The sequence below is a fragment of the Zeus faber genome (genome assembly GCF_960531495.2).
Source record: "Zeus faber genome assembly, chromosome: 7".
Taxonomy (NCBI): Eukaryota; Metazoa; Chordata; class Actinopteri; order Zeiformes; family Zeidae; genus Zeus; species Zeus faber.
This window is the reverse complement of record NC_137203.1, coordinates 792,937-813,469: the sequence shown is the minus strand read 5'-3', so window position 1 is coordinate 813,469 and position 20,533 is coordinate 792,937. Positions and strand designations below refer to the sequence as shown.

The 20,533-nt window shown below is 46.5% G+C and overlaps 1 protein-coding gene across 4 annotated transcripts in view; it reads right to left on the bottom strand.

The window, feature by feature from the left end:
• Positions 1–227: 227 nt before the first annotated feature.
• The window catches only part of LOC307232386 (hamartin-like), a 22,808-nt gene continuing 2,502 nt past the window's right edge, over positions 228–20,533 (bottom strand). The window contains exons 5-23 of one of the 4 annotated variants that reach the window (XM_080003377.1): positions 19,806–19,958; positions 19,473–19,617; positions 18,060–18,214; positions 17,808–17,881; positions 17,515–17,618; positions 17,259–17,335; positions 16,276–16,420; positions 16,115–16,158; positions 15,859–15,949; positions 15,305–15,423; positions 14,202–14,338; positions 13,181–13,242; positions 9,231–9,394; positions 8,116–8,298; positions 3,274–3,384; positions 2,913–3,035; positions 2,542–2,825; positions 2,025–2,129; positions 228–1,508 (exon numbers count right to left, since the gene is read on the bottom strand). In XM_080003377.1, coding sequence (XP_079859503.1) covers positions 1,007–1,508; positions 2,025–2,129; positions 2,542–2,825; positions 2,913–3,035; positions 3,274–3,384; positions 8,116–8,298; positions 9,231–9,394; positions 13,181–13,242; positions 14,202–14,338; positions 15,305–15,423; positions 15,859–15,949; positions 16,115–16,158; positions 16,276–16,420; positions 17,259–17,335; positions 17,515–17,618; positions 17,808–17,881; positions 18,060–18,214; positions 19,473–19,617; positions 19,806–19,958 — 2,778 coding nt within the window. In that variant the 3' untranslated portion in view covers positions 228–1,006. The remainder of the gene's footprint in view (positions 1,509–2,024; positions 2,130–2,541; positions 2,826–2,912; positions 3,036–3,273; positions 3,385–8,115; positions 8,299–9,230; positions 9,395–13,180; positions 13,243–14,201; positions 14,339–15,304; positions 15,424–15,858; positions 15,950–16,114; positions 16,159–16,275; positions 16,421–17,258; positions 17,336–17,514; positions 17,619–17,807; positions 17,882–18,059; positions 18,215–19,472; positions 19,618–19,805; positions 19,959–20,533) is intronic. The other 3 variants (XM_080003380.1, XM_080003378.1, XM_080003379.1) reach the window with 3 other exon arrangements.

Sequence of the window (20,533 nt, the reverse complement as noted above, 5' to 3'; positions counted from 1 at the left end):
CCACCGCAGCACCGCGCCACCGCGCCAGTACATTTCATTGTTATTGTTTTGATTGTAATAATTGACCTTAGGATATGAACTATTTTCTTTTATTATTTTTTTATTCTTTCATTTTTAGTATTCTTATAAATGCATTATTTTTAGATATTAATTACTGTGTGAGATGTTCACTTTGTTCTTGGGAAAGTTTAATTTGTCGTGAAGCATTTTCCAAAAACAGATGTTCAAACATTAATAACTATTTATTGTGTTTTTCACAAACATTCATCTGGTCAGTGTGTTGACACAAGACATTGTGGGAATTGTAGTGAAGCGGCTTCAGGAATAAAAGGTTCTTTCTTCGGGACGTGATTGGACGGATTTAAACTCCATCGACCAATCAGAGGAGGATGAAGACCGCGTTCTGCTCTTCATCATCAAACCATCTGAAATCTCCCATGATGCAACATTCCAGGGTTTTAATCTAATTTCAACATTAAATGAAAATTATTCCCAAGACAAATATTAACATTGTGTGAAACTGCAACATTCATTGTAATATTTGATCAATATTATTTCACTGTTTTTCACATTTTTGCCACAGAATCCTCCGTTCAGAACCTGGAGCCGGCTGCAGCGTTGCAAGGAACTCTGTGTGATGGCGTGACCTGCGAACATGGGCCAGTTTTTCATCACTGGGATCAAAAAGGCGTCGGCAGGACCTCCGTGGTAACGGTGAATGTGTGGGTGTTGGTGTGGGTGTGGGTGCGTCAGAACTCAGGTACAAACCAGACGCAGGATCCTGTCGATGCCTCAACACGTTCCTACGCTGCTGCCCCAGGTGCCCTGGCCAAGCAGGAAGTAGAATCCCACTTCCTGTTTAAATGCTCCAGGTTCTTGTGGCTCAGTTAGCATGTTGTGGCGTTAGCTTCAGTAGTTATGTAGGTAATTAACGACCAATTAACAACTCATCAACAACCGATCAACAACCGATCAACAGCCCATCGGCCCCTCCACCCATCTCTGATCAATAATCTGGCAGCGTCTCATCGTAGTCCATGATGCTCAGCTCCTCCTTCCTCTGCTGCACCTCTTCTCTGGCTCCGCCCTCTGGAGGCTCTGGTCCCGACGGGACAGGCGCCCCCCGGAGGCCGGAGGGTCGAGGGTCGACCTGGCCCCCGGGGGCCGGCCGTGGGGGGAGGGTCCCGAGGGCGGGCTCCTCCTCCGGCTCTTGGCCCACGGACACGCCTCCTTCCGGGGCGTCGGCCCGGTCCTCCTCCGGGTCCTGCTCCTCCTCCTGGGGGGCCGGTCTGAACAGGTGCCTGGCCCTCTGCTCCAGGAAGGAGCCCGCCTCAGGCCAGGAGCCCATTGGCAGGGAGGAGTCGGCAGGGGAGGAGGAGGGGAGGTGCAGAGGGGAGGTGGACAGGAGCTCCACCCCTCCGTTGATGATGCTGAAGGAGGAGGAGGAGGAGGAGGGGGGGCGGGGTTTGTCCTGAGTGGTTGGCATGGTGACAAGGCTGCCGTTGGGCCTGGGTTCAGATCAGAAGGAGAGAAGGAGACGAGGAGAGGAGGAGACAAGGGGGGAAGGAGGGAAGGAGAAATGGAGGCAAAGAGGGAAGGAGAGAAGGAGAGAAGGAGGGAAGGTGAGGAGGAGAGGAGGAGAGGAGGAGAGAAGGAGGACAGAAGGAGAGAAGGAGCGGTGGAGAGAAGGAGAGAAGGAGACAAGGAGGATGGAAGGAGAGAAGGAGAGGAGGAGAGAAGGAGAGAAGGAGCGGTGAAGAGAAGGAGAGAAGGAGAGAAGGAGCGGAGGAGAGAAGGAGGATGGAAGGAGAGAAGGAGAGAAGGAGAGAAGGAGGATGGAAGGAGAGAAGGAGAGAAGGAGAGAAGGAGGGAAGTGAGAAGGATAGAAGGAGAGAAGGGGAGAACATTTGGTGAAGTGAGAATGCACTGGAGGGGCGGGGCCTGAGCCTCCTCCCCCTCTTCAGGAGCCTGTTGTTGCTGGCATGGTAACGGTGTGGTGTGAGACAGGTATGCAGCTGTCTTACCTCTGGCCGTCCACCAGGGTGTAGAGCTGCAGCATCTCCTTGTAAACACTGACACTGACGCTCTTCAAGGAAACGTAGCGACTCTCACAGGCGGCAAGCTCCTCCCTGGGGGCGTGGCCAAGCACAAGCACCTGTGTTTATACATCCAGGATGTATATACACACAATGCATCCAGTATACATACTGGATGTATACATACTGGATGTATATATACTGGATGTATACATACTGGATGTATATATACTGGATGTATACATACTGGATGTATATATACTGGATGTATACACGTGTGTGTGTACGCACATATATATATATATATATATATATATATATATATATATATATATATATATATATATATATATATATATATATACACACATATATATACACACATATATATATATACACACATATATATACACACACATATATATATATACACACATATTTATACACACACACATATATATATATATATGCGTGTGTATGAATGTAAATATGTATGTGTGTGTACCTGCTGTGCATCTTGGTTTCTTCCAGAAGTTTCTTCTGGTCTGAGATCAGCTGTTCCTTCTTGCTTAGCAGAGCTTCCAGATCACTGACCCTCTGATTGGCTGCTTCCAGATCACTGACCCTCTGATTGGCTGCTTCCAGATCACTGACCCTCTGATTGGCTGCTTCCAGATCACTGACCCTCTGATTGGCTGCTTCCAGATCACTGACCCTCTGATTGGCTGCTTCCAGACTCTGCTGGTTCTGCTGCTTCCGACCCACAATGCACTGCAGCATGTGCGCCCCCTGTTGGATAAACAATGGCACTGAGGTGGTACAGCACAGTACTATAGTACAGTACTCTATGAGTATCGTGTGTAGCACTGTGTGTACCTGTGTACTGCAGTAGGGAGGACCCTCCAGCTGTCCCTGCAGCAGCCTGTTGGTTTCAGACGTCAGTAGAAGTTGTCGGTTGAGAAGAAAAACCTGCTGCTGCAGATCTTCACTGCTCCACACCTGACACAGTACAACACACAGTAGTACACAGAAGTACACAGTCATACACAGAAGGACACAGTCATACACAGTAGTACACATAAGAACACAGTCATACACAAAAGTACACAGTCATACACAGTAGTACACAGAAGTACAGTCATACACAGTACTGCATAGAAATACAGTCATACACAGTAGTGCACAGCCATACACAGTAGTACACAGTAAAACCCAGTAGTACATCCTGCGTCAGCACCTTGGCTGACAGCTGCGTGAGCTGGTGTTGAGCGTTGTAGGCCTCGTTGTTGGCCTTCTGAAGCTCCGCCTCCAAATCTCCCAGCATGCCCTGGCACTCCAGCAGCTCAGTCTGAAACCAGCCAATCACAACACAGCTTGTAGTGTACAGTGTAGTACAGTGTGTATACAGTACAGTATAAAAACATACCGCAGTAGGTCTGTAGCACAGCATTACAACAGTAATACTACAGTATTACTACAGCATTAATACAGTATTACTACAATATTACTACAGCATTACTACATTATTACTATGGCATTACAACTGCATTACTACAATATTACTACAGTATTACTACAGCATTAATACAGCATTACTACAATATTACTACAGCATTACTACAGCATTAATACAGCATTACTACAATATTACTACAGCATTACTACAATATTACTACAGTATTACGACAGTATCACTACAGTATTATTACAGCATTAATACAGCATTAATACAGTATTACTACCATATTACTACAGCATTACTACAATATTACGACGGCATTACTACAGCATTACAACATTATTACTACAGTATTACTACAGCATTACTTCAGCATGATTACAGTATTTCTACAGCATTACTACAGTATTACTACAGCATTACTACAATATTACTACAGCATTACTACAATATTACTACAGTATTACGACAGTATCACTACAGTATTATTACAGCATTAATACAGCATTAATACAGTATTACTACCATATTACTACAGCATTACTACAATATTACGACGGCATTACTACAGCATTACAACATTATTACTACAGTATTACTACAGCATTACTTCAGCATGATTACAGTATTTCTACAGCATTACTACAGTATTACTACAGCATTACTACAATATTACTACAGCATTAGAACAGTATCACTACAGTATTACTACAGCATTAATACAGCATTAATACAGTATTACTACCATATTACTACAGCATTACTACAATATTACTACGGAATTACTACAGCATTACTACAGCATTAATACAATATTACTACAGCATTACGACAGTATTACTACAGCATTAATACAGTATTACTACAGCATTACTACAATATTACTACAGTATTACTACAGCATTACTACAATATGACTACAGCATTACTACAGTATTACTACAGCATTACGACAGTATTACTACAGCATTAATACAGTATTACTACAGCATTACTACAATATTACATCAGCATTACGACAGCATGACTACAGCATTACTACAATATTACTACAATATTACTACAGCATTACTACAGTATTACTACAGTATTACGACAGCATTAATACAGTATTACTACAGCATTACTACAATATTACGTCAGCATTACGACAGCATTACGACAGCATGACTACAGCATGACTACAGCATGACTACAGCATGACTATTGATTGAGGGCGCGGTGTGTTCGATGGCGCATGCGCAAGATGGCGGCACCCTGTTGGCAGTGGCCACTCCAGCTCCCGATAGCGATGTGCAGTTTATGTTAAATGTGTTGTCTGTACTGTCACAGTCGTGTACGAAAATAGTCTACAACAGAAGCTCATTACTACGAAACTCCAACATTTCAAAACATCTTTCTGGAGTTACGCTGGCTTCGGAACCCGAAGAACTCGAGGAGCTAGGTATTCTACAGTGGCAAGACCCAGGGGTCAGCAAGGTAGCGGACTCCCTTCCCACCACTGGCCACACCGGAGGCGGCGCAAGCGGTCTGCGAGACCCAGCAAGCATCGTAAGCGGTGTGCTAGACCCAGCAAGGCTAAAAGCCAACCCTTACAGACCTGCACTTCCCTCTATCCTGCTATCCAACGTTCGCTCGCTGGAAAACAAAATGGACTACCTCAGATTGGATCTAACCACGCAAAGTAAGGTGAGAGACTGCAGCGCCATCATCTTCACTGAGACGTGGCTTAATCAGAACGTTCCGGACAACGCCATTCAAAGTGGATGGACTAACAACGTTCCGGGCGGACAGGAGCCATGCTCTCAGCGGAAAATCTCGTGGAGGTGGTGTATGTATTTTCATCAATAACAACTTGTGCACTCACGCTGAAATTGTCTTAAGTCACTGTTCTCCGGATATAGAATTTCTAACAGTTAAAGGCCGACAATTCTACATGCCCAGAGAATTCACAGCCATCTACATCACAGCTGTTTACTTTCCACCCAGTGCAGTAACTAAGGACGCACTGTCTACACTGTATCAATCTGTGAGCTCAATGCAGAACTCGAATCCAGACTCTGTCTACATAATCGCTGGTGATTTCAATCAGGCCAAATTGAAGACAGTACTTCCACATTACCACAAACATGTGAACTTTGCGACCAGGGGAGAGAACATTCTTGACCAAGAAATCCACCAACATTAAACAGGCATTCAGAGCTGTTCCCCACCCCCACCTGGGGAACTCGGACCATCTCTCTGTTATGCTAATACCAAATTACAAACCACTTCTTACCAGGAGTAAGCCGTCTGTGAAGCAGATGAGAGCATGGCCAGAAGGAGCAACCTGAGTTCTCTAAGACTGTTTTGAATGCACAGTTCGGCCTGTTTTTAGGGAGGCTGCCACTACCAACCATCATGTCAACCTAACGGAATATACTGAGTCTGTGACAGGCTATATACACAAATGCATGGACGATGTGACCGTCATCAAAAACATCACTACAAGAGCCAATGACAAACCCTGGTTCACCAGGGAGGTACGTGCACTCCTGAGGGCATGGAACGCTGCCTTCAAGTCCGGGGACAAGGACGCCCTCAGGGCTGCGAGGGCCAACTTGAACAGGGGCGTGAGAACAGCCAAGCGTGCCTATGGACAGAAAATCCAATCACACTTCACAGACACAAAAGACCCCAGTCGCCTGTGGCAAGGCATCCAGTCAGTCACCGGTTACAGGCCAACACCCCCATCGTGTGAGGACAACACAGACTTCCTCAACACACTTAACACATTCTTCAGCCGGTTTGAGGAAAACAACACCACCGCACCAACAAAAGCCCGGACCTGCCCGGACAATGTAACACTTCACCTGGACCCTGCTGATGTGCGGAAGACCCTACTCAAGGCGAACCCCAGAAAAGCTGCAGGTCCTGACAACATACCGGGGCCTGTGCTCAGAGACTGTGCTGACCAACTTACAGATGTTATCACGGATATCTACAACACCTCTCTGAGCCAAGCTATCATACCAGCTTGCTTCAAAGCCACCACCATCATACCGCTACCCAAGAAATCCCCAGCCTCAACACTGAACGACTACCGACCCATAGCACTTACGCCCATCATGATGAAGTGCCTTGAAAGATTAGTCAAGGCCCACATAACATCCAGTCTCCCCACTTCACCTGATCCATTCTAGTTTGCATACCGTCCCAATCGCTCCACTGATGATGCCATAGCAACAGCACTCCACCTATGCCTGGCTCATCTGGAAAACAAAAACAGTTACGTGCGGATACTGTTCATTGACTTCAGTTCCGCCTTCAACACAGTCATCCCCCAACACCTGGCAAATAAACTCAGCGAAATAGGCATCAGCACCCCACTTTGCAACTGGCTCCCGGACTTCCTTACTGATAGACCACAGACAGTAAGAGTTGGCAAAAACTCCTCAGAGACCATCACTGTGAACACTGGAGTCCCCCAAGGATGTGTGTTGTCCCCTCTGCTGTTCACACTGGCGACGCATGACTGTTGTGCCAGATACAACTCGAACCACTTCATTAAGTTTGCAGATGACACAACAGTTGTGGGCCTCATCAGTGACGACAACGACTCAGCCTACAGCGAGGAGGTACATCAACTCATCAACTGGTGTGACAACAATAATCTACATACCAATGCAAACAAGACAAAATAAATAACTGTGGACTTCAGGAAGAAACACACACCACACATCCCACTCACCATCAATGGCAGTGCAGTGGAATCTGTGAAGAGCACCAAGTTCCTGGGGGTGCACATCACAGACGACCTGACATGGTCAATCAACACCGCCTCCCTAGTAAAGAAGGCACAGCAACACCTCTACTTCCTTCGCCGGATGAGGAGAGCTGACCTCCCCCCTTGTGCCCTCACCACCTTCTACAGGGGAGCTATTGAGAGCATTCTTACCAGCAGCCTCTCAGTCTGGTATGGCAGCTGCTCTGCTGCTGACCAGAAAGCCCTACAAAGAGTGGTGAGGACAGCAGAGAAGATCACCAAAACAGCACAACCATCCATCCAGGACCTGTACCCGTCTCACTGCCCAAAGAGAGCCACTAATATCATCAAGGACCACACCCACCCAGCACACAAACTGTTCACCCTCCTACCTTCTGGCAAGCGGTACCGCAGCATGCGGTGCAATACCATTAGATTCAGGAACAGCTTTTTTCCAAAGGCCATCAGACTACTCAACTCACCAAACACGACATGGACACGACACCCACAAAGACCAACTGACTGCACAATACTTACATTTTTACAATACATATGTATCCCCTTGGTATACATATGTATCCTCTTGCTGCTAGCGTTGTACTGCACCTTATTACCTTAATGACATAACTCATTTGACTTCTTGAGTATATTAAGACTAACCTTAGTCTTGTTGTGTTGTTGTGTCTATTGTTGTTGTCTTTTTGCACTTTCATGTCATATGTTGTGTGTTACAAATATTACTTGCACATTTGGAGTATGGGGAAACGCAATTTTGATCCTCTGTGTAATTACGTGTTGCATGATACGATTGACAATAAAGTACACTTTGAACTTGAACTTTGAACTTTGATGACTACAGCATTACAGTACAGTACCTGCAGCAGCTGTGCACGGCTGCTCTCCTGCTGCAGCTCGTCCTGCAGCTTGAGGATCTGCCGCTGCAGTGCTGCAGTGTGTGTGTGGGCGTCACTGCGCTGCTGCGCTGCCCTCTGCTGCTCCTGCTGCAAACTGCAGCGCAGCGACTCAACCTCCACTTCCTGTAGGCGGAGCTGGTCTTTCTGAGGAGGAGAGCACAAGCGTTACCATGGCTACCGTGCCAACCCTGTGTGTTACCATGGAGACAGCATGCTGTGTGTGCTACCATGGAGACAGCATGCTTTGTGTCTTACCATGGAGACAGCATGCTGTGTGTCTTACCATGGATGCTGTGAGTGTTACCATGGAGATGGCACGCTGTGTGTCTTATTTCCATGGTAAGTACACTTTGAACTGTTACCATGGAGACGGCATGCTGTGTGTGTTACCATGGAGACGGCATGCTGTGTGTCTTACCATGGAGACGGCATGCTGTGTGTCTTACCATGGAGACAGCATGCTGTGTGTCTTACCATGGATGCTGTGAGTGTTACCATGGAGATGGCACGCTGTGTGTCTTACCATGGAGACAGCATGCTGAGAGTGTTACCATGGAGACGGCACGCTGTGTGTCTTACCATGGAGACAGCATGTTGTGTGTCTTACCACAGCATGCTCTGTGTTTTACCATGGAAGCAGCATACTGTGTGCCTTACCATGGAAACAGCATGCTGTGTGTGTTACCATGGAGACAGCATGTTGTGTGTCTTACCATGGAAACAGCATGTTGTGTGTCTTACCATGGAAACAGCATGCCGTGTGTGTTACCATGGAGACGGCATGCTGTGTGTTACTATGGAGAGGGCATGCTGTGTCTCTTACCATGGAGACGACACGCTGTGTGTCCTATTACCATGGAAACAACACACTGTGTGTTACCATGGAGACGGCATGCTATCTGTGTTACCATGGAGACAGCATGCTGTGTGTATTACCATGGAGATGGCGAGCTGTGTGTTAGTTAGCATGGAGACGGCAAGCTCTATGTAAACATGGAGATGGCGTGCTGTGTTTGTTACCATGGGGATTGCGTGGTGTGTGTTACCACGGGGAGACGGCATGCTGTTTGTGTTACCATGGAGACAGCGTGCTCCTCAAGGGCCGTGGCGTTGAGGACCCTCCTCAGCAGACGCCTGTTCCTCACAGCATGCTGCTGTCGTTTGTAGCGCTCGTACTGCAGCTGACTGTGGACCAATAGGAGCTGACTCTGTAGCTGGATCTCCTCCCCCTGGGTGGAGCCTATCCACACACACATACCAGTATGAACTGGAACTATACTGGGATCAGAAATACACTCATTGTGTTGTTGCTGTGATTGGAGGAATGAACCATCCCAGTACAAACAAAATATTAAAACATCAGTTCTGGAGCTTGTGATGGGTCAGGAAGTCAGTTATCCTACCGACTACTAACTATTCTATACACTACTAGCTAGCCTACCGACTACTAACTACCCTACTGACTACCTAATGACTTTCCTACCAACTAGTAATTAGCATACCGATGACTAACTATTCTACACACTACTAGCTGTCCTACCAACTACTTACTACCTCACCGACTACCAACTATCCTACTGCCTACTAACTAGCATACAGACTACTAACTATATTACACACTACTAACCATCCCACTAACAACCAACTACCCTACCTACTATCCTACCGAGTAGTAACTATCCTTCTGACTACTAACTTGCATTCCGACTACTAACTATTCTACACACTACTAGCTATCCTACCGACTACCAACGAGCCTATTGACTAGTAACTATCCTACCGACTACTAACTAGTCTACCGACTACTGACTATTCTACACACTACTAGCTATCCTACCGACTACTAACAGGCCTACCAATTATCCTACTGACTACTAACTTTTCTAACGACTACCCTACTGACTAGTAACTATACTATTGACTACTAACTATCCTACCGACTACTAACTATTCTACACACTACTAGCTATCCTACCGACTACTCACTACGCCACCGACTATCCTACTAACTACCCTACCGACTTTCCTATCAACTAGGAACTATCCTACCGACTACTAACTTTTCCACACACTACTAGCTATCCCACCGACTACTAACTACGCTACTGACTATCCTACTGACTGCCAACTACACTACCGACTATCCTACCAACTAGTAACTATCCTACCGACTACTCACTATTCTACACACTACTAGCTATCCTACCGACTACAAACTACCCTACAGACTATCCTACCAACTATCCTACTGACTTCTAACTATTCTAACGACTCCCCTACTGACTAGTAACTATACTATTGACTACTTACTATCCTACCGACTACTTCCTATTCTACACACTACTGGCTATCCTACCGACTACTGACTACCCTAATGACTACTAACTACCCTACCAACTACTAACTACCCTACCGTCTAGTAACTATCCTACTAACTACTAACAAGCATACCAACTCCTAACTATTCTACACAATAATAACTATCCTACCGGCTATTAAATATTATACACCCTTATAGATATCCTAACGACTACTAACTATCCTACCGACCACTAACTAGTCTACAGACTATCCTACTGACTACTAACTATCCTACCAACTTCCCTACCGACTATCTTACTGGCTAGTAACTATCCTACTTACTACTAACTAGCATACTGACAACTAACTATTCTACACACTACTGACCATCTGACCGACTACTACCTACCCTACCGACTATCCTACTGACTACCCTACTGACAATACTACCGACTACTATCCTACTGACTACTAACTACCATACAGACTACTAACGATTCAACACACTACTAACTAACCAACTGCTAACTACCCTACGGACTACCCTACCGACTACCAACTATTCTACAGATTATTTAACAAACCGGCTATCTTACTGACTACTCACTATTCGACACACTACTAACTATCCTACTGACTAACTACCCTTCCGTCTACTAAATACCCTACCGACTATCCGAATCACTACAAACCATCCTACCGACTACCAATTACCCTACTGACTATCCTACCAGCTACTTACTATCCTACTGACTAATAACTAGCACACTGACTACTAACTATTCTACACACTACTCATAATCCTACTGACTACTAATTACCCTACCGACTATCCTTCTGACGCCTAACCATCCTACCGACTACCAACTAGCTTACCGACTATCCTTCCGGCTACAAACTATCCTAAAGACTACTTACTAGCATACCGACTACTAACTATTCTAAAGACTACTAACTACCCTTCCAACTCTCCTACCAACTTATTACTATTCTACACACAACTATCCATCCTACAGACCATACTACTGACTACTTACTATCCTACGGACTACTAACTATTCCAGCGATTCCCAACCAGTTAGCCCGCGAGGGTATTGCAAGTGGGCCGCCAAATCATGGGCAAAACACATCGATTTTATTGAAAAAAATTTAAAAAAAATATTAATTACTGAAATGTAAAAAATGTTTTAATGTTTTTATGGTATTTTTCTTTTAAACCTTCAAAAATGCATCGTCACTGATAGATAGGAACTTATGTTAGCGCACACTACATCCAAGCCGGACCACGATCGACGTGCACCTGTACGTTTTTAACTTGAGGTGATAATCAAAATGGATGGTTGGCAGCATCAGGCACTGAAAAAGAAAGAAGCCATTGGTACATCATCCAAAAGCTAGGTCTCAGTGGGACATCGGATATGGGGGACAGTCCCACCTGTCAAACAAAAAAAAGTTTCTGAGAAAGTATAGCGCTGAATATTTATCATTGGGACTTTTTTGGACAGGCACGGTAGACGAACCGTTACCGCTGTGCGTGGTGTGTTCCGAGATTTACCCCACGACGTATCTCTGTGAGACTGGCTTTTCAGCGCTTGTGGCATTGAAGACGAAATACAGGAATAAAGTGAATGTTGATCCAGATCCTCTCCTCAAATTGTCGTCCTTTAAAACAGACATCATGCAGGTGGTGCCATGCAGCATCAGCGTCTCATGAGGAGACTTGATATTCATGTGTACTGTTATTGTTAGTTTTATCAGCGCTGGCGAGGCGCTTTATGGCTTTTTTTGTTTTTCCACCGCTGCACTATATGTGTGAGAAGGCATAAATATGATTGTTCAAATATTCGTCCTCTGACAACGCACTGTTTGGCTCCGTATTACTTCTGGTCGGATGTGGCCCCAACACTTTGGAGATTTTCAAGTGGGTCGGGAGTCCGAAAAGGTTTGGAACTGCTGAACTATCCTATACACTACTAACTATCCTCCTGACTACTCACTATTCTACAGAATACTAACTAGCCTACCGACTAGCTTACTGACTACTTACTATTCTACAGACTTACTACTAATGACCCTACTAACTATTCTACCATCGTAGACTATCCTACTAACTACCTTAACAACTATACTAACTATTCTACCAACTATCCTTCCGACTAATAACTATTCGACAGACTTACTACTAATGACCCTACTAATTATCCTACTAAGTATCCTACTATTGTAGACTATCCTACTAACTACCTTAACAACTCTACTAACTATTCTACCGACTATCCTACCAACTACTAACTACCCTACCGACCACTTACTATTCTACAGACTAACTACTAATGACACTACTAACTATCCTACTAAGTATCCTACTATTGTAGACTATCCTATTAACTACCTTAACAACTATACTAACTATTCTACCGACGATCCTAATGACTATCCTACTGACTACTAACTATCCTACCAGCCTACTGACTACCCTACCATTCTACCAACTCTGATTATACTATACTACTACTACGCCCCCCACTACTAACTATTGTAGACTATCCTACTAACTATCTTAACAAATATCCTAACAATTATACTGACTATATCAACTATCCAAATAAATATCAGTTGTCTCGCTGTTAGTTAGTTAAGTGGTCGTTCAGTGCAGTTGAACAGTAGTGAGTAGGTTAACACTCTAGGTAGTAGTTTAGCTAGTGAGCAGTTTTTTAGTTAGTACCTTTGGACTTCATGCTGTGACTACCTCCAATCTGACTCCAGTCCACAGTCTTACTGGGCCGCCTGGAGGGAGGAAGAAAAAACAAATGCTAATGACAAGCATCCTAACTAGGATGCTCCCTAACTACTATGGTCCCTAAGAAGTATGCTCCCTAACTAGGATGCTCCCTAACTACTATGGTGCCTAAGAAGTATGCTCCCTAACTAGGATGCTCCCTAACTAGGATGCTCCCTAACTTCTATGGTCCCTTAGAAGTATGCTCCCTAAATAGGATGCTCCATAACTACTATGGTCCCTAAGAAGTATGCTCCCTAACTAGGATTCTCCCTAACTACTATGGTCCCTAACAAGTATGCTCCCTAACTAGGATGCTCTCTAACTACTATGGTCCCTAACAAGTATGCTCCCTAACTAGGATGCTCCCTAACTACTATGGTCCCTAACAAGTATGCTCCATAACTAGGATGCTCTCTAACTACTATGGCTTCTAACAAGTATGCTCCATAACTAGGATGCTCCCTAACTACTATGGTCCCTAAGAAGTATGCTCCCTAACTAGGATGCTCTCTAACTACTATGGTCCCTTACAAGTATGGTCCATAACTAGGATGCTCCCTAACTACTTTGGTCCCTAACGAGTATGCTCCCTGAAGGGACTTCCACATAGGACGCAGTGTGCGCTGCGCTCGCCGCTTGGTACAGCGCACATCCCAGCCTGCGGTTGGTGGGCGACTGGCAGGGTGTTCTCATCCTTTCTAATAACAACATCTTATTTGAATGACGCTGTGACACAGGAAATAGTCATGACCATATCTTCATCTCACCCCTGGTCTGTCCACTTGGGGGAAACCTGTTTCCATGACAGGGCTTTCCTTCCCAGGTCCCGAAGGTGTGTAGAGCTTGGGATTTTGGACACCGCTAATATTAGGATGCTCCCTAACTAGGACACTTCCTAATTAGAATGCTCCCTAACTAGGATGCTTCCTAACTAGGACCCTTCCTAACTAGGATGCTTCCTCACCTGGTGGTAGTGTGGTGAAGCTGCTCCCCCTGCACCATCAGACGCTCCAATACCTCCAGAGGAGAAAGGGAGGAGCACTCTTCCTCCTCCTCCACTCCTGATTTCGACTGCTCCACTCCTGCCTTCTGCAGCACCTCCTAGAGGAGAGGAGGTGTAAGTGAGACATCTTCAAGATTCAAGAGGCTATTTGTCACAAACATATACATACAGTCAAATATATGTATATACAGTGAAATGTCATCACACCTGGTGATTATACACAATAAGCTCTATAAGCTCTAAAAATACAAAAAATACTAAAATGTGCGTAGCCGATACAAGGTGCTGGCGCAGGCGGCCGCAGGGGCTTGCGCCACATTGGCGATTCTGGGCTCTAAAACACAGACTAAAGGAGAGATCGAGGTATTATTAAGGTCTACTACCAGTATCAATAATATTAGTAATGATTAGTACTATTAGCTACCCCCTCTGCTATGCTGCCCACTGCTCCTTGCTGCCCCCCTGGAGGAAGCACAAGCCAGGACGGTTAAATGCATAGGAAGCATTTCATCGGCACCACCCAAAGCATGTGTGTGTGTGTGTGCATATGTTGTAGTGTGGTGTGTTGCGTGATAATTAAAGATTCTTCTTCTTCTCTTCTTACTAATTGTTCTCTTTTTCAGTGTCAAATGTGTTCTGATCAGCATAGAGCTGTTCTCCTGCTGGAACCAAGAAATTAGTGCAGCGCTGCATCATTTTTTTTTATCTTGCAACACAAGAGATCATTTCCATTATTGATTTTGTAATTATTGATGGCAAAGTGGTTGAAAAACAGTCGATTGCAGTGTTGAACAGTGTATCTGAGTGTTATTACAGTGTATCAGGGCGTGTCTACAGCGTTATAAAGCATATTGCATATTGGGGATGGTAGCTCAGGCGGTAGAGCTGGTGATCCAAAGGTTGCTGGTTCGATCCCAGGCTCCTCCTGCTAGCATGCTGTAGTGTCCTTGAGCAAGACACTTAACCCCTAATTGCTCCTGATGGCTGCGTCCGTCGCTGTTTGAATAATTGTAAGTCGCTTTGGATAAAAGCGTCTGCTAAATGTAATGTAATATTTGCTGTACCTGGGTCTTGCTGCCCAGGAACAGGGGGGCGGTGGTGGGCAGGGCCAGGTGGAACAGGGCCTGGTAGGCAGGCTCAGCACCAGAGGAGGCGGGGCAGAGGGCGGGGGGAAGCACCTCTTCTGGGGGGGATGAGGTCCAGTTAGTCAGCAATTTAGATTCAGGATGACAAAAAATATAATATCTAGACTGGACATCAAAATGCTAAAATATTAATTTCCCAGGTTATTTCGACAGAGGTTTTGTAGAGACAAGTGCAATTTAAAACACGCCTTTTGGGAACGGGCCACACTGTTTGGAACGGGTAGCATTGCAGAAGTCCGCTGCTGCACGGAGCGGAGTGCCTCGCTGTTCGCTTCTTTTTTGAAGGTTTATTAATTAATTTATTAATATTACACGTGTCTGTCCAAATTGCACCAAACTGGACACTGCGCGTCCTCTGGTCCAAGCAACACACCCACCAAGTGTCAAGTAGATCAGATGAGTGGTTGTCTGATAATTTAAGAACAGACAGACAGACAGACAGAAAGACAGAAAGACAGAGAGACAGACAGTACCACTGTAGTTGTTGTTAGTCTCCTGTTTCTCTTCGTCTCTGATTGGCCGGCTGCCCGCCGCCTCGTGCTCTTCGATTGGCTGCTGCTTGCACTACAGAAAGTTGGAGGCGGGTTAGATTGGATGTTGGGTAGTTTGGGCGTGGGTTAGTTTGAGTGTGGGCTACTTTGGGTATTATGGGTTATTTTGAGTTTGGGTTAGTTTGAGTGTAGCTTAGTTTGAATTTGGGTTAGTTTGGGTGTTATAGGTGTGGGTTACCTGTGGAGGTTCTTCAGCAGTGGCTACAGACGGACATTTTAAACCTGAAGGATAAAATATAAACTTAGATGCAGTCTGATTTAAACCCTGATCAGATTGTCTGTTGTGTGTGTGTGTGTGTGTGTGTGTGTGTGTGTGTGTGTGTGTGTGTGTACGCGCACCTGAGATTGAGGCGGTACTACCTGGAGGGTGGGCGGGGCCTAGTGAGGCTTCAGGATGATTGACAGGTGGCAGTCTTCTGGAGGCCGGGGGCGTTGCCAGACCGCACTGGGAGGAGGGGCTCCATGTGACATCACCACCTTCACACTGATGATAAAACATCATGTGAATGAATGAAGCAATTCATATAAAAAAAATACAGGCAGGCAGACAATAGACTTTTTCAATTAAAGACAGATTTATGATGAAGTCGTCAACCGTGATCGATGAGATTGATTCTTATTATTTTTATCCATCAGGAAAAATCTGAGCATTGAACCAGTGTCAGAGCAGTTTACTGTGTTGTGAAACTCAGAGCTGTAGAGTATCCACTGGGGATCAGGTCTCACTTCCCCTCTACAGTCCCGTGCAGAGACTTCCAGGGGCAGGCGCTCAAAATAATGAATATCAGGCACATGGAGCCAGCTGCGGTTGGAGGCGTGTGGCTGCTCTGGGCAAATGCAGCAGCACAGCCCATGCCCCTGATGGTGCATCACCGGTGTCCTGATGGTGTAACACCGGTGTCCTGATGGTGGGCATCAGGACACTGGTGGTGCCTGGTCTCCCGTAACTGTGTTTTTATCTTAGATCCATCGACTTGAGTTTGTTTCCTACTTAAATTAAACAACATTTTTAAACACTGACTTCAGTGTTCTGTTCCAAAAACTTGTGTCCCCACCCTCACTGCTGCATCACACACGTCTCCCTGTTGCTTTCCGTGGCTTTGGGACCTAATTCAGTAAAAACTGGATGTTTTTGAGTAAATACTTTACTTGTAAATCATAAATCCTACACTTGTGGAACGAGGAGCCCTCCTTCAACACATGACATAACATTGTTGTAATGTGTTGTCATCCTATGGGATTGGAATCATGCACGATCGCCCAAGCCCAACAGGCAGAGACAACAGACAGGCAGAGACAGACAGGCAAGCGGAGAGACAGACCAGCATGTAAGGACTCTGCCCTGCGGGGTAAGACAGCACAGCCTGTCTTTCTGACACTGGTGTGGCGGCGGGACTTCCTGTCAGGACAAACAAAACAACCAGTCAGATCGCTGCGTTACAACGACACTAGTGAGCAAGACAGTATGAGTGGAAGAACCATGCCCTCAACACAGTCAGTGTGTGTGTGTGTGTGCGCGTGCGTGCGTGCGTGTGTGTGCGCGTGCGTGTGTGTGCGTGTGTGTGTGTGTGCACTGACCCATGGCCCCCAGGTCCAGGTGGGGGGGGCAGGACCACTCCCGTGGGTCCAGAGAGACTCCGGCACATTCTATCACAATGTCATGAACCTCATAGCACTTCCACCTGAGAGACAGACAGGCAGTGAGACAGGCAGGTAGAGAGACAGAACAACAATCAATATATTGATCTGCTCTGTTTGTGTACGTATTATATTCTCATAATATTTCATATTGAAATATGATCAAAGCTCCTGGATTCACTGGTTCTGACACTGAGGGGAGAACAGTCAGTCACATGGTTTCTGGTTCTGACCTGGACGGGTCCAGCTCAGAGTCCTGGGTCCCGCTCACCAGCTCCGGGTGAAGCCTGACGTGCTTCAGCATGGGCTGGCGGTGGGGGGGGGGTCAAAGGTCATTGTCAAGGTTAAAAGTCATTATCAACGTAGATCTTAAAACTGTCCATTAAAGCAGCTGGCTAGTGCTAACAGGTTCTGGTTCTGGTTCTGCTCTGGTACTGGTTCTGCACTCATCCTGCTGTGGTTGTGGTTGTGGTCCTGGTTCTGACCTGGACCATGCTGTGGAAGGTGCTGAGGTTCTCCTTCATGCTGTAGTGGAGGCGCAGGTAGGACATGAAGTTACAGGGAAACATCCCATAGAGACGGTGGAACAGACAGTACACACTGGCCTGGAGGTGGAGCAGGGAGGCTGCAGGAGCATCTCCTGCAGGAGGAGGAGAGAGAGGACAAGGAGGAGGAGAAGAAGGAGGAGGGGTGGAGGAGCAGGAGGAGGAGGAGGAGGAGAAAAAGGAGGAGGAGGAGGGGTGGAGGTGGAGGAGCAGGAGGAGGGGGAGACACCAGCTGGTTAAACCTAGAACTGCACTCATCCCAGCAGAGCTGACTAAATGAGGAGTCACTGCTGAGGAGGAGCCTCCTCCTCCGGTGGGGGAGGGGCCTTCTCCTCCGGTGGGAGTGGGGCCTCCTCCTCCTCTAGTTGGGGAGGGGCCTCCTCCTCCGGTAGGGGAGCGGCCTCCTCCTCCAGTGGGAGTGGGGCCTCCTCCTCCTCCTCTAGTGGGGGAGGGGCCTCCTCCTCCGGTGGGCAGAGTGGGGCCTCCTCCTCCTCCAGTGGGAGTGGGGCCTCCTCCTCCTCCGGTGGGGGAGGGGCTGATCACTGCTCGTTCAGTTTACAGCATTTTCTCAAACATAAACCGGTCGCCAAATAAAAACCAGGTTTGGAATAAATGCCAGGGCCGTGGTCGACAGCAACAAATAAAAGCCTGCCTCATACAGACCGGGGGGAAAAACTCAATCACAGCAATATTATCTCCAAACAAGGCAAATAAAAACAGCGTGTTTTTATTGTATTGAATTATATGAAAGGCTTCTTGGGGCCAATTCCCCGCCCTCAGTGCTGCTGCTCTCCAGCGCTCCAAGCAGTAAGTGGTGCATTCAAGGCAAACTCCGAAAACTGTAAATCCCCCGTGGAAGTAACTACCAGCGCTCTCTTTTGGTGTTTGGCGCTCCAAACATGTGTTTGCATGGCACCCAAACGGAAGTTTGATTTTAAATTCACACTAAAATATGATTAAATATACTTATTAAACAGAGGGATTCGATGACATCCTCTGCAGCCTGGTTGTCCTGGAGGGGGATTCCTCCTTCTGTCCCTTCTCAAGGGTTCTTCCTTTTTTCCCCCAAAGGGTTTTCTGGGTGTTTTTCCTTGCCAGGATGAGGGTTAAGACCAGGGGGCTTCTCTGTGAAATGTCCCTTTGTCAAATTAATCTGCTGTGACGAAGGGAAATAGAAATAAACTGGACTTGACTTGTGACTCCCTGCCTTCACTGGGCAGAGCCCCCTGCTGGTCACTGTGGGAAGTGACGTGGACAAATGGTGGCGTCAGGTCGGAGAGTGTGTGTGTGTGTGTGTGTGTGTGTGTGTGTGTGTGTGTGTGTGTGTGTGTGTGTGTGTGTGTGTGTGTGTACCAGGGTTCTTCAGCCCCCAGGCCGCAAGGCGTCCAAACACATCAAAGAAGTCATAGATGTGTGTCTTCCCGCACTGAGGGATCATGGGTAACAGGGTGACAAGGACCAGGACCCCGGTGACCAGGACCAGGAGGTCCGAGTCCGTCTGCACACACACACACACACACACACACACACACACACACACACACACACACACACACACACACACACACACACACACACACACACACACACACACACACACACACACACACACACACACACACACTTCAAGTCAATCCATTTGTTTCCAGGTGTTTCCAGGTGTTTCCAGGTGGTTTTGGGACCTACCTTCAGGCACTTGAGCAGCGTGCTCAGCAGGGGGCTCCTGCTGACCTTGTGGATCCAGGACGGCTGCTTGCGGACAATGTTTCCCAGAAGGCTTAGCGTGGCCAGGCGGCTCGGGGGCCTCAGCATGCAGTCAGTCAGTCTGTCCAGCAGGGGCTGGGGGAGTCAAGTGACCTGATCAGTGAATACCAGACCCCAGAGATCAATAAGCTCTGCTGATCACTGTCATCAGTCATCTATCCATCCTTCCTTCCATCTATCCATCCTTCCTTCTTTCCTTCCCTTCATTCATTCCATCCCTCCCTCCATCATAAAGCTTCTAATAACGATATAGTAACATTGTTTTAGTAGCGACGCCTTCCTGTGGATTCAATTTTCCGTTGGGTTAGGGTTCCTTGAAATCCCTAAAGCGTTGGCATCTTCCTGTGAGGAATCACAATTTGACGGGTGCTAGTTTTCCGAGGCGTTCCTGGTACATGAATGCCTCCTTCCTTCCCGCAGACGTGGTGACGCGTTTCTGGGGATTCATGTTTTTTGGGAGGGTTGTGATTCCATGAAACCATAAGTGGGTTGACATCTTTGCGTGACTCGCTACAATTTTCAGGAAACTATTTTTCTCATTCGTTCAGAGTGAACTCATCATGGACTGAGATTCAGGATCTCACGACTTCCTTGAATCCTGCAAAGAAGGGAGGAAGATCCATCCCAGAATACAATGTCTTTATTTACAG